A 26875-nucleotide genomic window follows, 5' to 3' on the forward strand; every position below is an offset into this window, starting at 1 on the left:
TCTTTATTTGCATTTGCACTTTAGATTTAACTTGTGTGCTTGAATTTCTTGTTGATCTCTTAATTTCCAAAATTGAGTTTGAGTTTTCAAAAGAGTTAAAACTTGTTAGAAACCTAATTCTTCCCTCCTCATTTGTTGCCAATTCGGGACCACCCTTGGAATTTCACTTGGTATCAAAGCAAAGGCTCTTAAAAGATTTTATTTTCTATAAATCTTTGGTAAATTTTTCTTTAAAAATTTCAAAAAGGGAAAGATCATAAGATCTTTGGCAACTTTCTAATTGTGAAATGGCGGATAGAAATGGAACCGGACTTCCGGAGGGCCATTCCACAACTAGACCTCCCTTCTTTGATGGGTCCAACTATGGACATTGGAAGACAAGGATGCGCATCTATCTTCTTTCGATAGATGTGGAACTTTGGCACATTGTTGAAAATGGATACATGTTGCCTTCCAAACCATTTGAAGAATGGAATGTCGTAGAAAAAATGCATGCAAATTTAAATTACAAAGCCATAAATTCTTTGTTTTGCGCCCTATCTACTGAGGAGTTTAATCGAGTTGCTCTTTTTGATTCCGCCAAGGTTATTTGGGATACACTTGCCGTTACCCATGAGGGAACATCTCAAGTTAAGGATTCCAAAATAAACTTGTTAAAGAGCAAATATGAAATGTTTAGAATTGATCAAAACGAAAGCATTTTCAAAATGTATACCCGCTTTTCTAAAATTTCTAATGAACTAGCAAATCTTGGTAAATCTTATCCTACTGATGAGCTTGTGAGTAAGTTGCTTAGGTCTCTTCCTCCATATTGGGATCCAAAGGTAACCGCCATACAAGAATCAAAGAATCTCAAGACGCTAACCATGGAGGAGCTTGTAGGATCTCTCATCACCCATGAGATGCTCCTCACTAGCCGACAAGAGGAGAAGAAGCCGAAAGAGAAAGCAAAAGAGAGTCGATCTCTAGCTCTAAAAGCCTCCAAAGCGAACTCATCATCCTCTAGCGAGGCGGATAGCGATGAAGAGAAGCTTTAAGAAAATTTAAAAGCTTATGGAGAAAGAAGCATAAAAAGGATAAAAAAAAAGAAGAAAGAAGAAGGTGATGTTGAGGGAGCCTTAAGATGCTTCAATTGTAAGAAGATTGGACACAAAAGACCGGATTGTCCACTTCTCAAGTCATCTTCCTCAAAATACAAGGAAAAGAAGGAATGGAAGAAGCACAAGGCTCTTGCCGCCGGTTGGGATGCTTTGAGCACCTCGGGCAAAAGCTCAAGCGAAGGGGAAGAAAATAAAAAGGATGATCTTTGCTTCATGGCACTCACCCATGAAGATGAGGTAAATTCAAACCCCTCTTGTAATTCATCAAGTAGTGATAGTGAAAAAATATCTTATGATGAATTGTGCAATACCTTGCATTCTCAAATTTCTAAAAATAAAGTTCAAAAGAAATCTATTTCAAAATTAGAAAGTGAACTTAATTTTTTGAGGAATGAATCTTCTTCCAAATCTCAAGTTCAACTTGAAAATTTTAAACTTGAGATTGAAACCCTTAAGGGTTGTTTGGATGAGAAAACTTGCCAAATTGCAAAACTCCAAGATGTGGCAAGCTCTTCCAAATCTTATGAAGATGAATTTAATGATTTTCTAAATCAAATAATCCATCTTCATAATGAAAATAAAAGGTTAAGATTATGTCTCCATGGATTCTTAAATGGTGACAAAATTATTGACATAATCTTAAAGAAGACTAGTCAAAGACCTAAACATGCATATGATAGGACTAGCGTATCTAACCCTCATGTTAGATGCCATTATTGTGGAATAAATGGTCATTATCAATTCCAATGTGCATCTAAAATTAGGGATAGTGTTGGAACCAAGAAATCTTGGGTTCCCAAAGCCCCCATATAATTTTCATCGTATGTGCTTAGATTAGGGGCTTGCTCTAAAATTGAATATCTTTTTATGGTTAAATACACCCTCTTGTATTGAATTTGTTTTACAAATAGGGGGAGTTCTAGGTTTGTCTTTAAATTAAATATTGCATCCCTCTGTTTCTCTTTTACCTCAATCTTTTTGATTGATGCCAAAGGGGGAGAGAATTCTAGTGTAAGGAAAATATGAATGCTTTTATTGGAAAATCCCTTGTGCTTGTCATCATAAAAAAGGGGGAGATTGTAAGCCCAATGGTTTCCACCTTGGCATTCCCATCTTATATTGATGATTCCATTACACAAGTGATTTATGATCACTAATGTGTTTGAGTGTCTAAGTTGCAGATCGCATTGGTGCTAAGTCAAGATTGCTTGGATAAAGGTCAAAGAAGCTCTCATTGGACCACATCATGAAGGCCAAAGACATCGAAGTCCAAGACAAATGAAGACTTGAAGAATCCATTGAAGACCAAAGTCATATTTAGATTGTAAAAGATCCAATCTTAGTTTTAGATTTTAGAGGCATAATTAAGTAAATAAACAAACACCCTAAATATATAAGTGATTGTCTTTGTGGAGTTCCAACACCTTGGAACCCTCATAGCATTCCCAACTTGGTGTTAAGTTGGAAGCCTAAAAACAAGAAATGAAAATCTGCATGAAATAAGCTTCTCGGAACTCCGAGAAATATTCTCGGAACTCCGAGAAATTGTCCAGTAGACTTTTTTCCAACTTGTGTTTGTATTCCCGGAACTCCGAGATTTTTTCTCAGAACTCCGAGAATTTTTCTCGGAACTCCGAGAATACTACAACAGTCGGATTTTTAGCCGTTGCGAATTTTCCAGGAATTACAACAATGCCATTGAACGGTCATATTTGGCTTTTCCTATATATATGGGCATTTCAAACATTCCAATGATCAATCCTAACACTCCTAAAACTTCATTTGAACATCCAAAGAGTGAATCAAACTTGATTATGCCTCTCATCCTCTAAAGCTTAGGATTTGGATCATAGGCTAAATTTGTACATCTTCTACAATTCCTGTAAACCCTTGTGAGGAATTTTTTGTTCTTTCTTTCTTATCAAGAACGTTGTATCGGGCGAGTGTTCGGAGAAGCATAGCCCACTCTCCGTGGTGAAGATTGCCACCAAGGTTAAAGGTAATCGGAATTTGTAATCGGCACCGATCTTCGCCGAAGTTAAGAAGATCACATAGTGAAGCCATCAACGGGTTTGGTTGGTGGAGTGGAGTAGGCCTCGCGTTTGGAGGACCGAACCACTTTAAATCTCGGGTGCAATCTCTCTTAGTCTTGCTCTTTATTTGCATTTGCACTTTAGATTTAACTTGTGTGCTTGAATTTCTTGTTGATCTCTTAATTTCCAAAATTGGGTTTGAGTTTTCAAGAGTTAAAACTTGTTAGAAACCTAATTCTTCCCTCCTCATTTGTTGCCAATTCGGGATCACCCTTGGAATTTCAGGTTTTCAAATGGTTTTCACACTTAATTTTTATATCCTTGAAAACCATACACACACCCAAAAATGTGTTTGAAAACCTAGGACTAAAGACCAAAGACCATGGCCCAAAGCCCATGAATTTTAAATGTTAAAAAGGAATTTCAAGTAGAGCCGGTCTACCGAGGTGTCCCAGGCGACCGCGGAAGCAAGGTTGGAAATCCAACACGTGGTTTCAAATAGCGGGTCAGTCGACCGGGGTGATCCGGGCGACCGCAAAAATTTCCAGCATGGTTTGGGCGGGCGACCGCCATGGGCCGATCGACTGTGGATAGGTTTTTAAGCGAAAATTTTAATCGAACAGGTAGCCCGATAAGGACGGGCGACCGTATAGCTCGCTCGACCGTGCCAGTCTGAAAAACTAGCTGTTGGAGCTTGCGGGGCTTGACTTTTTCAACCCAGTTATTTACAGTTTTACCCCTTAACAGTCATATTTTCAAATGCGCTATATATACACTATCAAAACCTATCTAAACAACCTTTTGCAAGATAAAATCCTATCCTTTTGAGCTTAAAATTTCATAACAAAGGTTTTACCTCTTTGAACTTGTATTTTTACATTCTATCAAAAGGAACTCCATAGGCTTTACATTTGTATCTTTTCTTGGAGTGTTTGTGAGCTTAAGAGTTTGTAATCCGTCTATCAAGAAGCAAAACGAGAGTTTTATTTTTTGTTCTTCATTTGTATTGAGAGTCTTCGATTCGGCCCGGTAATAAAGGTGAATTCGTTGTAAGAGGGAGTGTACCCTAATAAGGCTTCGTGCAGAAAGGGTTTGTTCCCTTTGGAGTTGGAAAAGGAGTTTTTACGGCGTGGAGATTCGCCATTGAAGAATCTCAACTTTAGTGGAGCACCCAAGGAGAAAAACTTGGAAGAGTGGAGTAGGTCTTATGATAGACCGAATCACTATAAAAATTGTGTGTTCTTGTGGTGTGCTTTCTCTCCTTCTTCTCTTGCACTTGTGGTGATTGGTAATCTCTAACCCTAGCTTGTATTTATGTTTTAATAGAACAGGGGTTAGTGAATACATGATAAAGTAATGTGTAAGCCCTAGCCTTCATTATTATGGTTATTTGAGCAAGGTTTAGACTAATAATTGCTTAATTAGTAAACCAACTTTAATAATCCACCCAATTAAGCCAAGAATTTTTAAATAGCCAATTCACCCCATCTTGGGTTGTCACACTTGCATTTCAATGTATTTGTGCAAAAAAATCAACAAAGAAAAAGAAGATCGAACAAACCCTAAATGCAACGCATATCTTAGTGATCGAGAAGAAGGAGATCAGTTACCCATGTACTATTGACAATATAACGAAATCAGGATAGGAAGAGCTGCGGTAGCAATACTGCGCTAGGGTTTCCTTAAGGAGTGATATATATATATATATGGAGAGAGAGAGAGAGAGAGAGAGAGAGAGAGAGAGAGAGAACGAACCGACAAAGGGTTAGGGTTACGGGTTGAATACAAAATGACATCGCCATTTCTATAATAAGTCACCGACACATTATGTACAAACTTCAGCAACATCATCCAAAAAAAAAAACCACGCCTAGCCGGTACGCCACCAATTCTCCACCGGATTTACCCACTTTGTGTTCGGTGGGTGTTTTTAGCCCAACTACGTGAGAGCGCAATTTTGAGAATAACCCACCTGACGTACCAAGGAAAGGCACCAGAATTCTTACTGAAATTTACCCAGTTACCAAGTTGGGAATCCTGAAGTTATACATCTGGATAGAATTCATTGCTTCTCTTGGATGAATTACGAGGAAGAAAACTGACAATGAAATGAGTATTGTACATACTCACGAATAAAAAGGTGGTTGCCCAACTATTCTTGACATGGAATCAACCAGAGAAAGGATATCACATTATTGGATTACAAGCAATACTAAGTTATACTGTTTTCAAAAATTCATGGTGTAGATTTTACCTACCTAACGGCCGTGAATGTAGGAGGCGGTTAACATCAACTGTAGGTCTCCTGATCGGATCATTCGCGCACCTTCGTTTGTTGTGGCCAAGTTGACCACAATTACTACATCTATTATGTACTCCAGAACTAAAGGCTGATTCTTTTCTCTTTTTCTTTGGCCTTCCAAGAAGTCTTTCAAATTTTGGCGGATCGATGGGATCAATTGAGCTTCAGGTTGTTGCCACTGCAACATGTCTAGTGTTGTGTCAATCACTTCTCTATACGTATCACGCAGAGTTTCCGACCGGTACCATTCCTCAGTGAAGTCAAACACATCGACTTTTCTGAAACCAATGGCTGCCATTGCATGAGCACATGGTATTCCGAAAGTTTGAAACGCACGACATGAATATGTCTTCTCTCGTAAGTCAACTTTGTCTTGGTGATACTTCGAGGACACCTGAAAGAGAAGCGAATCGAGAGTACTAACATTCATTCTCACTCCCTTCTCATTATCCAATTATGTAAGCCCAAGGGTGCAACCCATTCATATTTTGATGGTAGATTACTAATGGTTGCTCTAGTGTTGTGATTAAGATAGGAATCATTGAAGTCATCACTAGAAGCAAAGGGAAGAAGGGCTCAACTTGGAGCTAGTCAAGCCGTGGTGGTCATCCTACAAGTATTGAAGACTTAAGGAAATCACATGCACCCCTGTTTACATGTTTAGATCCCGTTCATTAATGTTCGGATTCGGACGCTCCATCAGAAGGTCTGATCCATTGACACCCCTAAACATCAGCCTACATTCCGTACTTTTCTCTAAGTGAGGGAGTAGTGCGGAGGAATTTGCTAGGGAATTTCTCGAAAACGTATTTTGCAGCTGACTGTCTCACGCCAGAACTGCCACCTCAAATGAACAACAAATAAGACAAAATCTGCTGACAAAGTGAGCCTATGTAGGCTGTTCTCTCATGCAACAGTCAGCCGCAAAATGCCATTTGGAGAATTCTCTAGCAAATCCCTTCCAAGAAACAACTCGCTCTATTCCGAACCTTCTCATGTTGTGCATTTTCTGGCTCTCACCCTCTCTCCATCCTTCCTTGAGAGAGTGAAGGGAGAGTGGGGCTTTCTTCTCAAACCCTCGCGAAAGAAACCCTAGAAAGCTTTAATCCACTCTGTACCATCTTCAACTGTTTCCGCACATCGAGTTCTTCAAAGCTCGTAACCTCCTCTGCTGTTGCTTGGAAATCATGGGTTCAGGTAATAGTTTCTCGTAGTCTCCATGTTTTTCTCCAATTTTTTCGTCGAATTTAGGGTTTTTAGGTTATTCTGTATGTTGTTTTTGTGCTGATTTATGCGAGTGGAAAGGGCCTTTTAGGTCGATTTATCATACTTTGGATTCTCTTTTTTCTTTTTTCAGGAGTGGATGAATCCTTTTTGTTGTTCTACGATTACACTGTTTTGCTTTTGTTTGAATTCTGGTTTAACATGTCTCAAACCTTTTTCGTCTTTTAATGAATGATTGATGGTTGTTTGGCATTAAGCGTGCAATATACCTAGTTTTTTTTCTTCTAGATATTTACTTTCAGGAATGCTTAGAGCGTTTGGCTTATAGGAAAATACCTTTGGTTAATCTGTGAGAAAATACAATGGTTTCAGCATCTAGGTTTTTAATTTCTCGATATCAATTCAAATGTTTGTTCTTGATTTGGAAATTTGTTGACGGTATCTTAGATGCGGACATGGAGGATTATGGATTTGAGTACTCTGATGAGGAACCTGAGGAGCAGGATGTGGATATTGAGAATCAGTACTACAACTCAAAAGGTACCTACTGAAATAGCAAAAAAAAAACATTTATTCTGTGGCATTGTTTGGGCTTTAGTAATTTTTGCTTTCTCCCACTTCAAGTGAAGGCATTATTGATATACATTATAAGCACAACGAGAAGGCGTTCTGTACTAATTGATCCTTGCATGGATTCGCTCTTGTATGCTAATTGTTCACATTTTACTAATGAGCAATACAATTACAAGAATGGTTGCATGCTAGGAGCCTTAGACAATGCCAGTCGTTGTTATACGTTAGACATGTAATGCTGTCAGTACTGGTGCTAAAAGATTGGTCCTTCACTTGTTGATCATTTGCCAGTCAAAATTGCTCTCTTTGATGGCTTTCACTTAATCACACATTATATGCAAATGCTTTGTATAGGGTTCTTTGGATCTTGGTGGTTGATATAGTGATATGTTCTCGAAGTAAAAGCAAATTTATTTTGAGCTTTCATAGGTAGTATGAGTTATGTTGGAATCATAGCGTATTGATTACGATCTATGAGTCGGGATCTTTCCATCGTATTCCTGATATGCATATCTTTTGTTGTGTGCATGATATAACAGATCTGTTAGGTGCGGAGGTAGTTGACAGGGTTGGTTTGTACCTTGGGCTGGTGTTTTCTCTTATATATATATGAGGAAAAAGAATGCCCTCGAGTGCATATCACTTATATGCGCTTGAGTTATAAGTCCTATTCCTATTGGCTTCTATATGTGGGCCCAAACGTCATATGAGGAAATGAAAAAGTTATCGAAACGCGTCTTGAAAGGAGAAAAAAGTTATCGAGGTGCATCTTCTTCCACATACCTCGCGAGGAAAAAACCCTAGAATTTCTCTCCTCTCTGCCTCGAGCTCTCTCTTCTCTAGCGCATTCGAAGGGGAGAAATACACTTTCTAGCCTCTCTCTCTCTCTCTCTCTCTCTCCTTTGACTCTCTCAGTTTCAACTATCTGTCTCTCTTTCGAATCTCTCACTTTCGAATCTCTCTCTCCTTCGACATCAGAGAAGCCCTAAATCAAATCTTGAGGATCTCTCCCTCGCGCTCGACATTCTCTCGAGGGTTTGAAAGTAAATGTTAGTTTTTTTCCCTTTTCTTTCTTTCATTTACATCGAGGGTTTGAATCAGATTCTTCGATTTATATTTAGGGCAGCCATTGTCTATGTTTTTTCCTTTTTTTGTATTAATTCATCTATTGTCCAGTCCACACACAAAAAGTGGAATAGTTCTCTCCAGTTCTGTCTCAAGCCCTAATCATTGTTCTGTCCAACTATTCATTTTTTTTTGTATTCCACAACCCTTAATACAGATTAACTTATCTATTCATCAATATGTTTTAGAACTCATAGTTCTATCCAATTTTGTTCAGTTTTAATCTGCATTAAAGCAAATCAGATTCTCATATTTTAGAACACATCAAAGTAAACTATTAAGTCCACTTTGATGAACTGGACATAATTATTCTTTTTTTTTTTGTATTGAAAAACCCTTAATACAGATTAATTCATCAATATATTTTAGAACAATGGTTAGGGCTTGAGATAGAACTGGAAGCATATTTCTGCGCTTGAATTTGATTTTGGGTGCAATTTCTTTGTGGACCGGCAATCTAAATTTATTTTGTAGAAAGTGAAGACAACTGCTATAAGATCATCCCCTAAGATTGTTGTTGATTTCAAATCAGCATTTGTTGGTTGTGGAATCAATGATTTGTCAAAATTTTAAAGATCTATCTTATTTTTAATGATCTGTCAAATTTTTAATCCTGATTCTTGTTTTCTAGATTAATTAACGATCTGTCAAATTTTTATTCCAGACAATTTGTTCTTACGTGGTATTTGTAGTATTGAAGCTGGTTAAAAAGGTAGAGGCATGCTCATATTTTGGGTAGTAAACTACAATAGTAATACTTATAGTGTATAGATTTGAATTTGTCTTTGTTGGACCCTTTGTGATGAATCTAATGATATTGGTTGCACCTGTTTTGGTGTTCAAGAATTTCGATTCAGTTATCTTGCAGTTCATATTGAAACGTAATGACATGCTGAAGCAATAATAGTGCTACCTCACGCGTACGACCAAACTCGAAGTTCTGTTTTTGTGACCATCTAGCAGTTCGGAGAATTACTCTGGGCGACATAAACAATAACCAAGGGCGGTCGTATTGGGCGTGCGCTGGTTACAATGTGAGTAAACGTTCGATACTTGTTATCTTTTTTTCTTTTTTTTTTTGCAAACTTGTAAGAATCTAATGTTATAAAACATGCAGTGCTACACTTGAAAATATTTTTGTTGGGGTGACGAGGCCGACACAGGCAGGGAGGTAAGTTTTCACAACGGATGCGCAGATAGTGGCGAGAAGGGGACAATCGAAGAACGCATCAAAGCACTTGAGAATGTGATCACCTTGCTAAAGAATGAAAACATGTTGGTTAAAGTCTTAGGAATTATAGGGTTTTTGTTTTTGTTTTATTTTGTTCATGTTGGAAAATAATTTTTTTTTTTTTGAATGGTAATGTTGGAAAATAATTGGCAACAGAAAAATTATATCTTTTGAATTTGAAAGAAACTCTCCCCTTTTCCTCCAAATTTGTATTTCTTTACCTAGTATCAGATATAGAGAAACAACTCAGAGAAACAACTCACTTCATTTAAGTAATCTCAATCAATAAATCCTTCTTATGTTACAAGAAAAGAACCAAAAAAAAAAAAGTGTGTGTGTGTGTGTGTATATATATCCAAGAGTGATGAAATTTTTGTTCACGTTCCTTTCTCTATGTTTGTGTTACTTCAATTATCAAGGGGTGGCCCGGAGATGTGCTGTAAGGTATTGTGATCTAGACGAAGGATTATCAGCATATGATGAAGCCAATGGCTTAAATGAAAGAGATAAGCTTGATTCCACATTTCCTGGTTCTAGACCTGAACATAGGGCAATGGACTTGTTAGAAACTGTTGGGACAACCCTCTCTAGTGTAAAAGAGAAGTCATATATAAATACACTAAAGGAGGCGGTCGCAAGTAAAAAAGTGGGGTGACTATATCACTTCCCATAGATAAAATGTTAATTTGTGGCCCACCCCTTAGATTTAAAAGAGTAGTAATTAATGCCTTATAACTTGCATGTCTCAAGCCCAACTAGGTCTATACGTCATGTGACACTGTTATGGTGGATCTCTCAAAGCAATTGTATGCTGAATTCGAGAACAAAACAAAATGACATGTAATTGTATGCGAAGGTTTTGCTAGAGGTTAGTGCATCAAGGGGAAATCATGTAGGTTTTTTCATCAAAAAGTTGGTGTAGACATTGATAGCCAGTCGAGTGAAGCAGACATGGCTGTGGCAACCGGGAAACAAGAACTCAAGGGTGTTACAGGTACATCAAGAACTTCTCTTGTGGAGCATGCATGTCGAAGAACACTTCTACAATAAAAGTTTCTTACAGGTCCGTTGCCTTATATTCAGGTCTAGAACTAGGAAATGTGGGATCAACCTTGTCTGCTTCATTTGAGCCATTGGCTTCATCATATGCTGATAATCCTTCGTCTAAATTACAATACCTTGCAGCACATGTAGGGGCCACCCCTTGATCATTGAAGTAACACAAACTTAGAGAAAAGAACATGAACATAACTTTCATGACTCTTTGATATATATTTTTTTGTTTCTTTTCTTATAAAATAAGAAGGTTTTATTGATTAAGATCACTTAAATGAACTGAGTTGTTTCTCTATTTCTGATACTAGGTAAAGAAATACAAGTTTGAAGGAAAAGATGATAGGTTCTTTCAAATTCAAAAGATACAATTTTTCCATAGCGATTGTTTTCCAACATGAACAAGATACAAGAGAAACAAAAACCCTATAATTCATACGACTTTAACCAACATGTTTTCATTCTTTAGCAAGGTGATCCTATTCTCAAGTGCATTGATGCGTTCTTCGATTGTCCCCTGCTCGCCACTATTTGCGCATCCGTTGTGAAACTTTACCTCCCTGCCTGCCTCGGCCTCGTCATCCCCATGAAAATATTTGCAAGTGTAGCCCTGCATGTTTTATAAACATTAAAGTCTACAAGTTTGCAAATAAAAAAAATAGATAACAAGTATGGAACGTTTACTCACATTGTAACTAGCGCACGCCCAATACGACCGGCCTTGGTTATTGTTTCTGTTGCTCAGAGTAATTCTCCGAACTGCTGGGTGGTCACAAAAACAGAACTTGAAGTTTGATTGTACGTGCGAGGTAGCACTATTATTGCTTGAGGATGCCATTACGTTTGAATAGGAACTGCAAGATAACTGAATCAAAATTCTTGAATACCAAAACAGGTGCAACCAATAGCATTAGATTTATCACAAAGGGTCCAACAAAGACAATTCAAATCTATACACTATAAGCATTTCTACTGTAGTTTACTACCCAAAACATGAGCATGCCTCTACCTCTTTAACCAGCTTCAATGCTACGAACACCACGTAAGAACAAATTCTTTGGAATAAAAATTTGACAGATCATTAAAAATAAGACAAATCATTAAAAATTTGATAGATCCTTAATTTCACAACCAACATAAGCTTATTTAAAATCAACAACAATCTTAGGGAATGATCTTATAACAGTTGCCTTCACTTTCTACAACACAAATTTAGATTGCCAGTCCACACAGAAATTGCACCCAAAATCAAATTCAAGCGCATAAATGTGGCTGCCACTTCTGTCCCAAGCCCTAACTATTGTTCTTAAATATATTAATGAATGGATGAGTTAATCTATATTAAGGGTTGTGAAATACAAAAAAAAGGAATAGTTGGACAGTTCATCAAACTGGACTTAATAGTTCACTTTGATGAGTTCTAAGAATCTGATTTGCTTTAATACAGATTAAAACTGGACAGAACTATGAGTTCTAAAATATATTGATGAATGGATGAGTTAATCTGTATTAAGGATTGCAGAATACAAAAAAAGGAATAGTTGGACAGAACAATGGTTAGGGCTTGGGTCAGAACTGGAGATAACTATTCCACTTTTTGTGTGTGTACTGAGGATGAATTAATACAAAAAGGAAAAAAACATAGACAATGGATTCCCTAAACATAAATCGAAGAATCTGATTCAAACCCTAGATGTAAATGAAAGAAAGAGAAGGAAAAACCATCGAGAGAATGTCGAGCGAGAGGGAGAGATCGTTAGGGGTGTGCATTACTCGGGTAAAACCGAAATAACCAAACCGACCGAACCGAAATGGTTAATTCGGTTCGGGTGTTTTTCTATTCGGTTCAGTTTTGGTCTTTGGTTGACAGAAATTTCGGTTTTTGGCTTTGGTTTCGGTTAGCTCGAACAAAAAATTCGGTTTACCCGAAAACCGAACTTTGTGTTCATTTATCACCATTTCTGTTTTGTACATCGGTTTTGTAGAACCAATTTATTTAGAGAAGTGATATTTACGCCCCTTTTCATTACTAGGGACACCCTTTGTCAGTGTATCAATGACTAAAGAGGGACTGATGTACTTTCTTTTTTTGGGTAGGTAGGGCTGATGTACTTTAGTCAAGAAGAACCCAGTGGATTTGATTGCCAGGATTGACTAAAGAGGGGCTGATGTACTCTTTTCTTTGGGTAGGTAGGGCTGATGTACTTTAGTCAGGAGAACCCAGTGGATTTGATTGCCACGATGGGTGTCCCTATTAATGAAAACATTGAAAAGGGGCGTAAATATATATATCACTTCCCTTTATTAAGTGGGAAAAGGTAAGACGTTAAATGCATATTTACCTGTTCTTTTTACTTGGGACAACCCTCATTCAATCAGTTAATCGAGTAAGACTAAAAGTAGGTTCTCATGGGTAAAAGAAGGGGGTGAATAATATATGAGGAAGTAAATAAGTAATGACAAAAATCAATTAAAAGAAAGTTAGGGTTCTCTTTTCTACAGTGGTCTTTGCCCTTTGCTCATTTGCTGTGAAGTGTGAACTTGGAGAAGAGAGGAAGAAGACCGCCGACTAGCGATCACCGTCACTGGCCACCCTGACTCCATGACCCTCCGTAAATCATGCCGAGGTATGCCACTATGCCATATGCCTGCTGCCGACATGAAAGGAACCCATTCTCTCTGAAATTTCTGGAATTTTAAGGGTTTTTTTTTAAGCCCTTTCAGTTTCAGCCTTTCTCTTCTGAAATTTCACGAATTTAGGGTTTGATTCTTCTATAATGTTCCGTTCTTTCACTTCTTTGTGTTCAATTTGAGAAGATAAAGGGTTTCATTGTTGGGGAATGATATTTCCCCCCCTTGATGGATAAAATCCCACCATTTGTTTTTCTGGTTTAGATTTGTGCTTCCCATTTTCAGTTATAACCGAAGTAACTGAAAACCCGAAATAGAAATTTGGTTTTGGTTATTTCAGATATCAAAATATTCGGTTGTGGTTTCGGTTAGTGTGTCCACATAACTGAAATATTTCGGTTCGGTTTAAACCGAATGAACACCCCTAGAGATCGTCAAGATTTGATCTAAGGCTTCTCTGATGTCGAAGGAGAGAGAGCGAGATTCAGAACTGAGAGAGTCGGAGGAGGGAGCGATAGTGGAAACTGAGAGAGTCGAAGGAGAGAGATTAGCTCGAAAGTTTATTTCTCCCCTTCGAATACGCTTCAGGCAGAGAAGAGAGAGCTCGAGGTAGAGAGGAGAGAACTTCTAGTGTTTTTTCCTCGCGAGGTATGTGGAAGAAGACGCACCTCGATAACTTTTTTCTCCTTTCAAGAGACGTTGCGATAACTTTTTCATTTCCTCAAATGACGTTTGGGCCCACATACACAATCCAATAGGAAGAGGACTTATAACTCGAGCGCATAAAATTGATATGCGCTCGAGCGCACTCTTTTTCCTCTAGATATAATTAAATATATATTTACTTTTCGCCTATCCACTCCCACTTTTTGTATCTTTTCTTTATATCTTGAATGTTATTTTTGTGTTTGTTCTTTTTCTATTGAATTCCATTATTATTTCTCAAATAAATACATAAAAGCCTATAACTCTAACTTTCAGTTCCACATTTTGTAATTTACCCACGGGGGATATACCTCAAGGTTATCTCATTAGATGTCTATTCAGCTGGCAGAGAAAGCAAGGGTGCAGAAATCAACCATCATGGAGTGTGAGTGTTTCCATTAGGCTACCTAATGATGAATCTTTTCTCGGCATAAATACAGCACTTCGAGAAATACATTGATCAAATTTTACAATGCCAAATCCCTTGCCTCAATTGCATTTCTGCCCTTAATCGTTCAATAAAAGTGATTGTTGAGGCCTTCAAAATCAGCTTTCCTTGGATTTCCTTACTGCATAGTTAGAAAGACGGTTTTGGGGGAAAAAATAGGGAGGCAATTATCTGTTATTTGGCAAATGTGGAATATAATTTGGGAAAAATGGCGTGATTTAGGATAAAATAATAAAAGTTAGGAAAATATAAGAAAAGTTATGGTGCAAACCTGGGGTTCACGATTAATTTCTAAAACTCTAGGAGCTCAATGGGGAGTATTCTTCTCGATGAAATTAGTTAATCCATATCCCAAACAGAGAGACAAACCAGATTTAAATAAAAGTCAGTAGAGAAAATTCTTTCACCTTAGTCAATTTGAGCCGGGTAGATTCTTTCACCTTCTTCATGAGAATTTTCTAAAGGATTCATTAGCTGACCCCAACTAGTTTGGGACAAAGGCTTAGCTGAGTTGAGTTGAGAGAAAATTCATGGGGTTAGTTTTTAAAGATAATCCATCAAAGAAAGATTCAACATGAGGCAGCCAATGCATAAAATCAATCCCCAATAAGAAAAGACATAATCTAGTAGGTCCCATTTAATAAAATAAACTCTGCATACAATCTGTCCGGAAATAAAAGATTATATCGAGGGCCCAAAAACCTAATCTAATGTGAGGAAAATAATCCTAAACAGGTGGAACAAGATGGGGATCAATCCTAGGATGAATGGGTGGCTAAAACATGAGAATAGGGCTGAAAATAACAAGGGGAAATCTCACCCAATGGCGCAACAGTCCCTATGCCTCGGATATGCATGAATGAGGTCCCAAGAGTATGTTGGAGAAGCTCGTCGGCGCGAACATGCGAAATAGAGGGGGAAAAGAAGGGAAGAGCAAGAAAGAGAGAAGGCGAATATAGTGCGAGCGAAAGAATAAGAAATTAATAATCCAAAAACCAAATATAATTTTCCACCTTTGATCTATGGTTCTTATAAAACCATAACCCAAAAGAGAAGAAGAATGGCTCACAGCCTATTTTGCAAAGCAATAATTCTTTATTCCATAAAAAAAACGTCTCTCCCATCTTCACACATTCACATATAAAAAGATAAAAGCCCTACTCCTTCAAGACTCTAGAAAATAGAAAGCATCCAATAATAAACTACCTTATCAAAATTCCTAACAAAAGAAAACTCTCAAGAGATAACTTCTAGGATTTCTAACTATGAGATAAGAGGATAATTAGAAATAAATCTCTAAGATAAGTTTGTTTCCTAAGATATCTCTTAGGCTTTATTTTCAAATCCGAACTGTCCAACAATGCGCCTGCATCTGACTCCCCTGGTTGGAGAAAATCCGTCCTCGGATTTGAATCTTCGAAGAGCGCACGTCTTGACTAATTTTCATCCCATGATTCAGAAAAACTCGCCCACGAGTTTTGAAGTGTTGAAGAATGCTAAACATCTGAAACTTTAGAGTATCAAACTCTTCTGCATAATCTCTAGGACAAAAAGATAATTTTTCTCGATCTTGATCCGGCTTGAATTCATAAAGATCCAGTGGAGGCTTCAATGTATAATCTCATAAAAATGGATCGACATAATTTGATGAAGAAATCAAATTAATATTTCGCCATCTACCTTCCACTTGGATCTCCACGCCGACAGATCCAATTTCATATGCTCCTTCATTCGTCGTTTCATAGCACACAATAGCCATCTCATCCTCGGAACTCCCACTTTCAATGATAGAAAATCCTTTTAACTCAATGTGTGATAGCTGGGGTAGGCCATTTGGGTTGTGGCTTTGTTTTGGAGGCTTACTCAAAGCTATAGATTCCTAGTTACAAAGAAAGAGATTGATGGGGCTGCCTTCAGAGTCAAGTTTATTTAATGCACAACAAGTTATGTTGATTTTAGTTTCGGATATTCTTTTGCCTATTCGTTAGAATTAGTTGGTTATTAAGTGTACAATATTATTTTGTAAATTCTTTTTTTTTTCAATTGTTTATATTCTTCAGCAATTACTTGCTAAATATTGGATTGCAGGGCTACTGATTTTAATATTGCTGGATTCTTTTTGTTGTTTTTTGTGTCAAAATTGTCATGTTTGTTGTACCAGTAAGTATAAATCCATCTTTAACATTATCCTTTTGTCAAGTTTACCTGGATACTGTGATGTTTTTCATTTGCAAATTCCATATACATGATTAATCCTTGATTTCAATTCCTTGTATTGACACTAGAACACAATTTTTTACAGGTTTGGTGGAAACTGATCCAGAGGAAGCACTTGCTGGTTTTGCTGAAGTTGTTTGCATGGAACCTGAAAAGGCAGAGTGGTGCGTCGCTTAGATTGATCTACTTTGTCATAGAGTGAGGCAAAGCCTTGAATGGCTTGAAAGGAAGTCTGAAATTGTATATCAATGGTTTATTTACTTTTGCAGTGGTTGCCTCTTTTTTTTTGCTTGTTCATTCTTAACAGTTTTTGTTCATATGACTTCCTTTGAGGGTGAGGTAATTTATGTTCGACAAGTGAAACATGAAGTTGATTTTTCTTTATCAAGTCTTTTAGTTTTTTGTTTCAATGGAACTTCTATAATCTATTGGACTTCTAAATCTTGTGCACATCTAAGTTCTAAGGTTAATCATGGGCCTTTTTGTGAGTTATCAAACAAAAGTTCCTTTTTATTAACTGAACCTTTTAATGCTAATTAGATTAAATTTGTCTGGTTTGAGAAACCCTCGTGTTATTGTTAGAAACATGGAGCAAACTTTATTCTGGACCAAAGGCAATGAATTTTGCGCATGTACATATTTTTACTGTGCATGTATGTACATGTGTATGCACAATTACTACCATTCATTCATACATGCACATAAACTACATGCTGTACCCAAACATGACCACGACAGTCTGGTTGGGATTATATGGTACAAATTTTAACCTGAAAAATTTCTGTATTTTATTGCTTCAATTGTCCTGCTTAAAATTTAGACCTCATTTTTCTTTAAACCAATTTCCTTTTAGATTCATCATTCTTCCAATTTTTCTTCGGGGCACTTACTGTACAAGCAATCTGGCCTAAAAAATTCAATTTGTTTGGTATTTGTTGTCATTTGCCTAAACGATCGCCATTTTTTCCTTTTATTCAGGGGATTCAAAGCTCTAAAGCAAACTGTTAAGATTTATTATCGGTTAGGGAAGTATAAAGAGATGATGGATGCTTATAGAGTGATGTTGACTTACATTAAGTCAGCTGTAACACGAAATTACAGTGAGAAATGTTTAAACAACATAATGGATTATGTTTCTGGGTCTGCAAGTCAGAACTTTGGCCTCCTGCAAGAGTTCTATCAGACAACACTACAGGCCCTTGAAGAGGCAAATAATGAGGTTAGAAGTTAGATTCAGTACTTAAAAAAAAAGTAGATTCAGTATCCAATGGTAGCGCCTCTAATGTCAAGGGTGGATGTATTAACAACCTTTCTTTTATTTTCTGCAGAGACTGTGGTTTAAGACAAATCTTAAGCTTTGCAAGATTTTGTTTGACATGGCGGAATACGGTTGTATGAATAAGGTATATTGTACGATCAGATAATTAAGTTCCGGTTAATTCTTGAATTATTGTATGCCTTTAGTTAGTGTAAATGTTTATTTATTCCTCTGGGCTCTTCAGATCTTGAAGGAACTTCACAAATCTTGTCGAAGAGAAGATGGTACCGATGATCAGAAGAAAGGGACACAACTTTTAGAGGTCTACGCAATTGAAATCCAAATGTACACAGTAACCAAGAATAACAAAAAGCTCAAGGTTCGGCACCTCTTACTAGTTGCTGCATATTATCACTTGTAAATTAGGTTGACACATTGCTTCTCATCATGGCACAATAAGTGACTGGAATTCAGTTAGTATTGTAGTATTTGTTTTTTTTTTTTTGAACGGTGAAATTTATCAAAAACAATCAAAAGCTCCCTGACTCAGATGGTCAAGCTACACCAAAACAAACAAAGGGAAAAAAAGAGACCTTCAAGGGGGAAGATGATCAAACATCTATAGTGTTACTCTCTCCATTCCCAAATGAGTGAGATGATCTGCCTCACTATTAGCCGATCGCAGAACATGCTGAAAAACTGTGTTATGATCATCGACCAAGTCCAAGATGTCCTCATTAGCATCGACGAATCTCGGAGCATATGTAACTCCATCTGTTATCCATCAAGTAACATTTTGGGAGTCCTCTCAACAATGATGAAGTCTAACTGAGACTGATCCATAAGTCTGATCCTACTCCGTATAGCCTCAACCTCTACCTCATTATCCGTCTTGCCAATTGGCTCGGAGTAAGTCATTTGATCTCATTCTTTGCATTGCAGAGAATGCCACATGTTCATGTCAGCACCAGATTTCCTATGCTCAAGCCATCAAATTTGCTTTAGAAATCCCGGGATGCGCTCCAGTAATCCTACTTAGCCCAATCTCCTCCCAAGATCTCCTCAATAGCATCAACAAACCATTGCTGTAGTTCTTCTCTCAATTCGTTCTTGTGACTCCCTAAGAGTGTTCATTTCGTCCCCTAATGATTTAACGCGGTCTTCCATTTTGGTTTGTGAACGTGTTTGTATGCTCATGAACTACGAGTAAGGAAAGAATGGGATTTTGGCTGATATACCACGCAAATAACTAAAAGTAATGCAACTAAACTATGCTAATGTAATGCAAGGAAACAGGTATGTAATAAAGGAAACTACTTAAGGTTGGTATAAAAATAGGGTTCGAAAAATCAAGGTAAAAGGGGTTTTTACGTGGAGGAAATAAGGGTTTGATGAAAACAAGGTGAATATGGGCCCTATGTGCAAATTTAACGACTATCTATTGATAGGAATATTAAGTCTTGATTTCAGTAAAGAAGATGCGTACCTCGGAAGCCTACGAATAGCCTAAGAAGTCCGGGTGGTCTTCTTGACAGCAGATCTGTCACGGATCGTCGATCGGATGTGTGAAAACTGATGATCGGATGAAGGAACGTGATCGACGGCTGTGATTGCTTCTGAAACTGTGCTGAAAATCACTGTGCTGCTGAAAATAGGCTGGATGTATTCTAGAAGTTGTCACGAAAAACTTCTGTGTTGAGGTCGAGGGCCAATTTTGAGCGGAAATAGCTCGGGTGAGGAGAGAAAATGCGATGGGGTAGAGAGAGAAAGTAGAGAGAGGGAGCGAGAAAAGAAAATTCTATTTTTTTTTTCTTTTTTTTTTGAGGGGGGTGCCTAAAGATAAACTAGGGGGTCAAATTGGGTTGAAAAAAGGAGTGGGGGTGCCCAAGGGAAGAATGTAGGGGATAGGAAATTAACTTTAAAAGTAACTAAGATAGGGGTGTCCCGGAGGAAAAGGCGTAAAACTTATCTTAGTGTATAAGATAAGTAATGATTTAAATAAAGGGGTGTCCAAGGAGAAAGTGGGGTTGGGAAATATGTATTTGTTAATGGAAGGGGAGTGTGCAAGGGAAAGAGGGGTATAAGGTATTAGGTAGCTTATCTTTTGCTAGAAGAAACCAAGTTACGTGGGAACAACAACAATAAAGTGTTGTATGAATGATAACTTGCTTCACAAGTTATTGTGGAATCGGTGGATTGAAATGGGCAATAGAAAAGTGGGTTGCCTTTATTGGTTGGCAACAGCTGGACCCACTTTGTTGCTTCCTTACATGAGAAGGTAACTTTCCTTTTACTGATCCTTTCCTTCTTTATAGTTCTCAGGCTATTGAAAATAACTTCCAAACCCTTTTTATTTCAGATTTGGGGATCTCCTCCTGCCCAAAATATAAGTTCAATAGAAGAAACTTACCAGTTCAATGGACACGACAAGAGAGGGTTCCTCTTGTATCCTGGTGGAATACGGCAACGGAAACTCCCCAAAATCTGGTTCTTGCGGAAATTGGCCGTGGCTTGTGGCTGGGTTGTGTGTTGCAATCGGAAAATCCAAGAGGATGTTGACTCAAACTCAATGATGGTCGGTTAGTTATGCAGGTTTTGTGAAAGGGCAGTTTTGGATTAATGGCATATGCAGGTTTTGAACAACAAGGGTGGTGGCTGGGAGATGAAGTAAGGGTTAGGTTGGGTATTGGGTTAAAGAGATGAAGGTTAGGGTTTTAAGAGGTTGAAGACAACCGAGTTGATTGGGTGAGTCAACTCAGCAGCACGAAAAACACCTTCGCAGATTTTCTTTGCAGATTTTCGGTGAAACACGAGAATCTTTGGATTGAGAAGACTTGGAAAAAAAAAATCGCTAGAACTCTTGGATCTTTTGGCTTTGATACCAAATTGATGTGGGCTGTAAAGAGAAAATTAGAAGAAGAAGAAGAAAGAAGAATTAGGGGGAGAATAGAGAGAAGAATAGGGGAAGAGAAAGAGACGAACACAAGAGGGGAAGAAGAATTCCCAATACTTAATCAATATTCATCCAAAATACCAATAACGTTGGTTTATGGCTTTAAATAGCCAAATACAACCCACAAAAATAGAATCATACTAAAACTAGAACTTTAATAATTAGAAACCTACTAAAATAGAACTCTAAGAGATAAAAGACTAAAATATCCCTAACAAAACTAATAATAACAAAAAGGTCCATGTGGGGCCTAAATAATAACAAAAACAACTCTATGGGCATTTCGGAGGGCGGGCCCGTCTCGAATAGACGCGCAAAGGGCGCCGATCTTCATCACTAGGCTCCCTGGGTTGTTCGTGGTGCAAAGAAATTCCTGATCCCTCATGTGCTTCCCTTCTTCCTTTTTGTACTACTCGGTTCTATAAGAACTTCCTTACCCCTTCGCTGAGGCAATGGTGTGCCAATGTCTTCTTCATCATCCTGCTTTTCTTTTTCGTCTGGTGTGCCATAAAAACCTCCAACCTCTGCTCTGGATACGCTCATCCTAGCCCTTTCTTTTCTCTTTGCATCTAAAAGTTGCTTCATTCGATATTTTACATCTTCAGTCACTTTTTTGCATGATGCTACTTCACCAGGAACAGTCGCTAAATGTTCTTTCAAGCGGGTTATACCTCCATCCAATATGACTTTGCCACAGAATATGCAAGTTACTTAATTTTTTTTACCAGGAACCAATGTACCGTAAGCCCATGCCGGGTCATCCGATCTAGCGGGTGCCGAACCAGTAGAGGATACTCCTGCAGAAGGTCCCGACCCACTCATTCTGAAATGAAGAAGAAGAAAGGGAAAAATGAATTAGAAGAAAGGAAATGGAAACAAATTACAAAAAAAATGAAGTAGAAGGTTGAACTTGAGGTTGAACTTGAGTTGAAGAGAACCTTGAGGTTGAACTTGAGTTGAAGAGAATGAGATAATATTAGCCTTTACTCACTTGAAATTTGTAGTGTAACTTGTAATCCTTCACTTGAAATTTGTAGTGTAACTTGTAATTTGCAAGCCTTTGGAAATAGTTCTTGTAGTTGTAAGTTGAAGGTAGGCCTTCCCTTTGCTCCAAAATGGACTTGGATTGAGTTGAAGAAGAGTGTAGACTTGTAGGAAATTTAATAGAATAGATAGTGTAAGTGAAAGTAGAAAAGAGAAGGAGAATCACTTATGTGAAGGTGGATGAGAAGAAGGTAGGGGAAAGGTTATTTATAGAGTTTTTTATTGTTTGTGCAAGTAAAAATGACTAAAATACCCTTCCCAACAGCTATAAACGGTCACATTTTGAGGCTAAAATGGTTAAAAATCCAAAAGAGCCGTTACAGGGGCATTGAGGTAATTTCTGTGAAAAACAGTCAAACTAGCCGTTATAGGCTATTTAGGACGAAATTCAAAATTTCGTCCATTTCGGACGAAATCCAAAATTTCGGACGAAATGATCGAAATTTCGGTAAATTTCAGACAAAACGAAATTTTGAGGATTTCGTTCCGTTTTCGGAATGAAAACGAAACGTTTCATCCATTTCGGACGAAACGAAACGTATTTTATAACATTGGTTGTGCGTGAAAAAAGGCCAAGAAAAATGATAGGAAAAAAAATACAGATGAAAAAGGAAAGGTCACCGTCAAGTGGAGAAATTGCAGAGGCTTACCTAGACCTTCAGTGGAAATTTTTTTTGGAGGAGGCAAAGGGTAAATAGGCCAAAATAGAAACCCTGACAGGCAAAAGAAACATAACAGATATATGTGTTCCAATGCACCATATTCCGTTCTTCAGAAAGCAGCTAGAGGAGGAAAAGAAAGTTTTGGAGGAGGAATATGAGTCGACATCGGAGGGCGAGGAGGGCATGGCTGAATCCAACGTGGTTCCTCCACGAGAACCGGCTTTTTCTTGAAACTCCATGGATGCTGAACTCAGTGGGAATATAAAAGAATGCATGGAAAGGGCTGTTGGCAAAGAACCTGTCGAAGGGGATGAAGAGGCTTCTGTGGAGGAAGACAAGGTTTTTTCTGAGGAATTTGAGAGGATGCCAAAGATGGGGACTGCTTTCGGGATCGGCTTTGAGGAAAATGTGGAAAAGACAAAGGAAATGCTGTTGGAATTTGAGAGGCGGGATAGGGCGGAGAAGGTGAAAACTCTAGGCAGGGGACTTAGAGAGCTCAAAGCTCTACAAAATTCCAAAAATGATGAGGGGTTCCTCATTCTGTGAAAAGTTTTTTGGGAAAGAGTTCTTGGTTATGGGATTGGGTATAATCTTTTTGGATGTAATGGAGTCAGACATTGAGACTCTGGATGGGAAGGTTTCTTTTCAAGATCTATGAGGAAGATCGCAAAAGGTTGTTCTTATGTTTTGAAGTTGTTCTTATGCTTTGAGGAAGATCGCAAAAGTCTCTGGGGAGTTTTCTTATGGGTGTTCTATTCAAGATCTCCGAGGAAGATCGCAAAGTTCATTTGGAAGTTTCATATGTTTTTTTTTTTGGTTTGGATTGGGAATGTAAATGGAGATAGTTTTTGGATAGTTTTTTTCTTATCTTTTAGGGCTATGGAGTTCTCTCCTTAGCCGCCTTACGATGTAATAATGGGGGACTCCTGGTCCCTTCTTCATGTATCTTTCGTATGAATTATCAATATAAATGACAAATATATATATATATATATATATATATATATATATATATATATTTGTCATTTTTCAAAAAAGAAAAGAAAAAAGAAACCCCCGATTTGGCTAGATGATCAGCTAGATCATTGGCTCTTCTAGGAATAAGCGAAAACGATATAGCTCTAAACAAACTCAGGTCTCTAGTCTCATCAATGAACTTGGCAAGTCTCCATGGGCCGTTGCTACTCCCTTTTTGCCCACCGTAAAGAATAGGACGAGTCACTAGCCATTTCTAGGTTATGCCTCATCTGACTAATGAAAATGCACAAATCGTATTGTAGAGCACATATCTCCATTTTAGTGCAATCATTATAACCTATTGGTCCAGCAAAAGAGTTGGATGTTTTCGCTATCATAGTTCCTAAAAACGCCTCCAATCCCTTCCATGCCTGGCTTGACAGGGGAGACACCACCGGCATTGAGTTTGAAGACATTCCTAGGAGGGGGTTTCCACCTAGCTACCACTTTTGTTTTGGGGATGCTTCCAGTAAAAATCGAATCCCAATTCCAAATGATGCTTTCCGTTGAATAACCCTTGGAGAGCTGATGAACAGCCCAAGATGCCTCTGTCAATCTAACTTTCCATACCAACCATCTTAAGCTACAGTCTTTATCATCAAATATTCGAGAATTCCTATCCATCCAAATGATCCATGAAACTGCAAAAGGTGTGAGTTGCTTAAGTATCAGACCCAAGGAGCCCAAACTTATTACTCTCCAATTTGAAATCATATCTTGGATCATATTGTGAAAAACCTAGCTCACCCATACCATGAAACTGCAAAAGGTGTGAGTTGCTTGAGTATCAGACCCAAGGAGCCCAAACTTATTACTCTCCAATTTGAAATCATATCTTGGATCATATTGTGAAAAACCTAGCTCACCCATACCATATGAGCACCTGTTTCCAAATAAAGGTCATATGGCAATGAATGAAGAGATGAGAGATGGATTCTTCCTCCGTTGTGCAAAGATAGCATTTGTTTGTCAAATGAAAATGTAGATATTGTAGCATGTCCCAAGTGTTAATCTTGCTGAGAGTTGTCATCCAGCAAAAATACTTTTTAACTGTAGGGGGGACTAAGGGTCTCAATTCTCTGCCAAGGAAAAGTAGCCGTGGGGTGGCCCAAGAATATGAAAAATAATTTGACAGAGAAGATGCCACTAATTCGGAGTCCATACCCTCCTATCTAGTTGATCTCTTGGGATGTAATATACCTCCAATCTACAAAGAAGCTTAGTATAGCTAATGGATTCAGGGTCTGATAGATACCTATACAACTCTACATCCCCAAACCATCCTTTCCCCACTCTTGGAAACACTATGAGTCACACACATTTATTCTTGGCAATACTAAAGAGGCTCGGGAATTTGTAGGATAATGAGACAATACCTGACAGTCTTGCTAAAAAAACCTACTCTCTTCCCATCCCTGACCCTAAATATAATCCCTTGGGTAAAACTCTCAGAAAAAGAAAATGGATTTCCTCGCACCCGGGCCTCGACTCCTACCTAACGCACCTGCCTCTCACCCATCCCTTGCTTCCCCAGATAACTTTTCTCCAAAGGGCATCATTTTCGTTTCCGAAAGACTAAAGCCATTTTCCCAAATGGCCATTGTTCGTCTAACCAAATTTCCTATTCTCAAACCCCCTTCTTTCCTTGACCAGCACACCTAATCCCCATTTACGATGTGCCTCAGCTTCTTACCTTCTTCCTTGCCTTCCCATAGAAAATTCCTTCGAAGTTTCTCCACTTTCTTCGCAACTGATGCCAAAATCCCAAATAAAAGCATGAACTAGTCTAGAAGATTGGTTAGGGCTGCTCTTATAAGAGTGATGTGTCCTCTCAAGGAAAGAAAGATTTTTCCCAACTGGTCAGCCTTTTCTCCATTCTCTGTCTAATAGGATTCCTTAATGTTATTGAGGGAATGCCCAATCCTAACGGTAAACCTAGGTAAACAAGGAGAAGAGAAATGAAGCTGTCAATCAACCCTAGACTTCATCCCATATTTGCCCACGACTTTGATCCACATTGCACCTTGCTATGGGGCTTTCTCCAAATTAACTTTCTATCCTGAAGCCACTTCAAATCATCTCAAGACGATCTATATGTTCTCAATCTATTCTTGAGATGCTTTGCAAGAAATGATCATGTCATCTGCAAATTGGAGGTGGGAGACAGCTCCCAAGGCTGACTAGATTCCTAACCACTTCAATCTGATTAGATTCCTTAGCTTTCACTAACATCCTGAGTTAAGTCTTTTTGAACAATCGTGAACAAGAAGGGGTAGAGCGGATCTCCTTATCTTAAGCCTCTTAAGATATGAAAAAGTCTCATTTGGGCTTCCATTGATGATCACCGAGAAAGATGGATTTGAGATGTGTTCTTTCATCCACTTCTTCCAAGTAAACCCAAAGCCCAATCTTTCCAATATATGGTATGTTAAAACCCAATTTATGTGATCGTAGGCTTTTTCATATCAATTTTACAACCAACCCCGGGAGTTTTGTCCTTGTGTCACAACTCGAAACATTCGTTTGCGATAGCACCCCATGTAGAATCTGTATGCATTCCAGAAAATTTCTTGATACGAGGAGATGATACAAGCCACAACATCTTTGAGCCGGTCTGCTAAAACTTTGGCTAAAATCTTCTAAATGCTATTGATGAGGCTAATGATTTTAAAATCGTTTATCTCCTTCGCCTCCATCCTTCTTGGGTATAAGGGAAATGAAGGTAGACTTGAAATAGTAATTCTGTTTGCACCTCATGTGGAATTCTTCAAACATCATCATTATATCTCCCTTTAAACTATCCCACATTCTGGAAAAGGCCATACTGAATCCTTCTGGTCTAGGCTTTTTATCACCATTCACAACAAAGATCTAATGGAGACCATCCTAGGATACATATTCTAATTTTTAAAGTATCCTTTATGTTTTTTTTAAATCCTTTTAAGTTATAGGAGGGGTAGAGCAGTATTTTCCCACCAATATCACTTGGTCTCTTTAAGTTGTAGGTGCTTAAAATAGGGTCCACATTTTTATAACAAAAACCCTAATTTATATGGGCATTTAAGTCATTTGTAATTGATAACTTAAGTTATTAAGTGACCACAAGGGCCTGCATGATAAAATAGGTGAGTCCTTGTAAATTGTTGGACTTGAAATGGGTTACATTAAATGATGAGTTAGGAGTGCTAGTGGGTTGGAAGCATAGTTGCCAAAGTGGAAGCAAGTGTGATAAGCTATGCTGGAAGCAAAAGCAGGAACCGAGAGGTTTAGAAAAGAGAAAATGCAGAAAGCGAAAAGTT

General features: G+C 38.1%; 1 protein-coding gene across 5 annotated transcripts in view; it reads left to right on the forward strand.

The window, feature by feature from the left end:
- The first annotated feature begins 6420 nt into the window (after positions 1-6420).
- Positions 6421-26875, forward strand: part of LOC143888445 (COP9 signalosome complex subunit 2-like) — a 61200-nt gene continuing 40745 nt past the window's right edge. For 2 of the 5 annotated variants that reach the window (XM_077392874.1, XM_077392875.1), the window contains exons 1-6: positions 6430-6632; positions 7107-7199; positions 16728-16806; positions 17621-17861; positions 17971-18045; positions 18145-18279. In XM_077392874.1, the coding sequence (XP_077248989.1) occupies positions 6623-6632; positions 7107-7199; positions 16728-16806; positions 17621-17861; positions 17971-18045; positions 18145-18279 (633 nt within the window). In that variant the 5' untranslated portion in view covers positions 6430-6622. Of the gene's footprint in view, positions 6633-7106; positions 7200-16727; positions 16807-17620; positions 17862-17970; positions 18046-18144; positions 18280-26875 lie in introns of all 5 variants that reach the window. The other 3 variants (XM_077392876.1, XM_077392877.1, XM_077392873.1) reach the window with 3 other exon arrangements.

The sequence above is a fragment of the Tasmannia lanceolata genome, unplaced genomic scaffold (genome assembly GCF_043159265.1).
Source record: "Tasmannia lanceolata isolate RefF3 unplaced genomic scaffold, GAP_Taslan_0.1 ptg000012l, whole genome shotgun sequence".
Taxonomy (NCBI): Eukaryota; Viridiplantae; Streptophyta; class Magnoliopsida; order Canellales; family Winteraceae; genus Tasmannia; species Tasmannia lanceolata.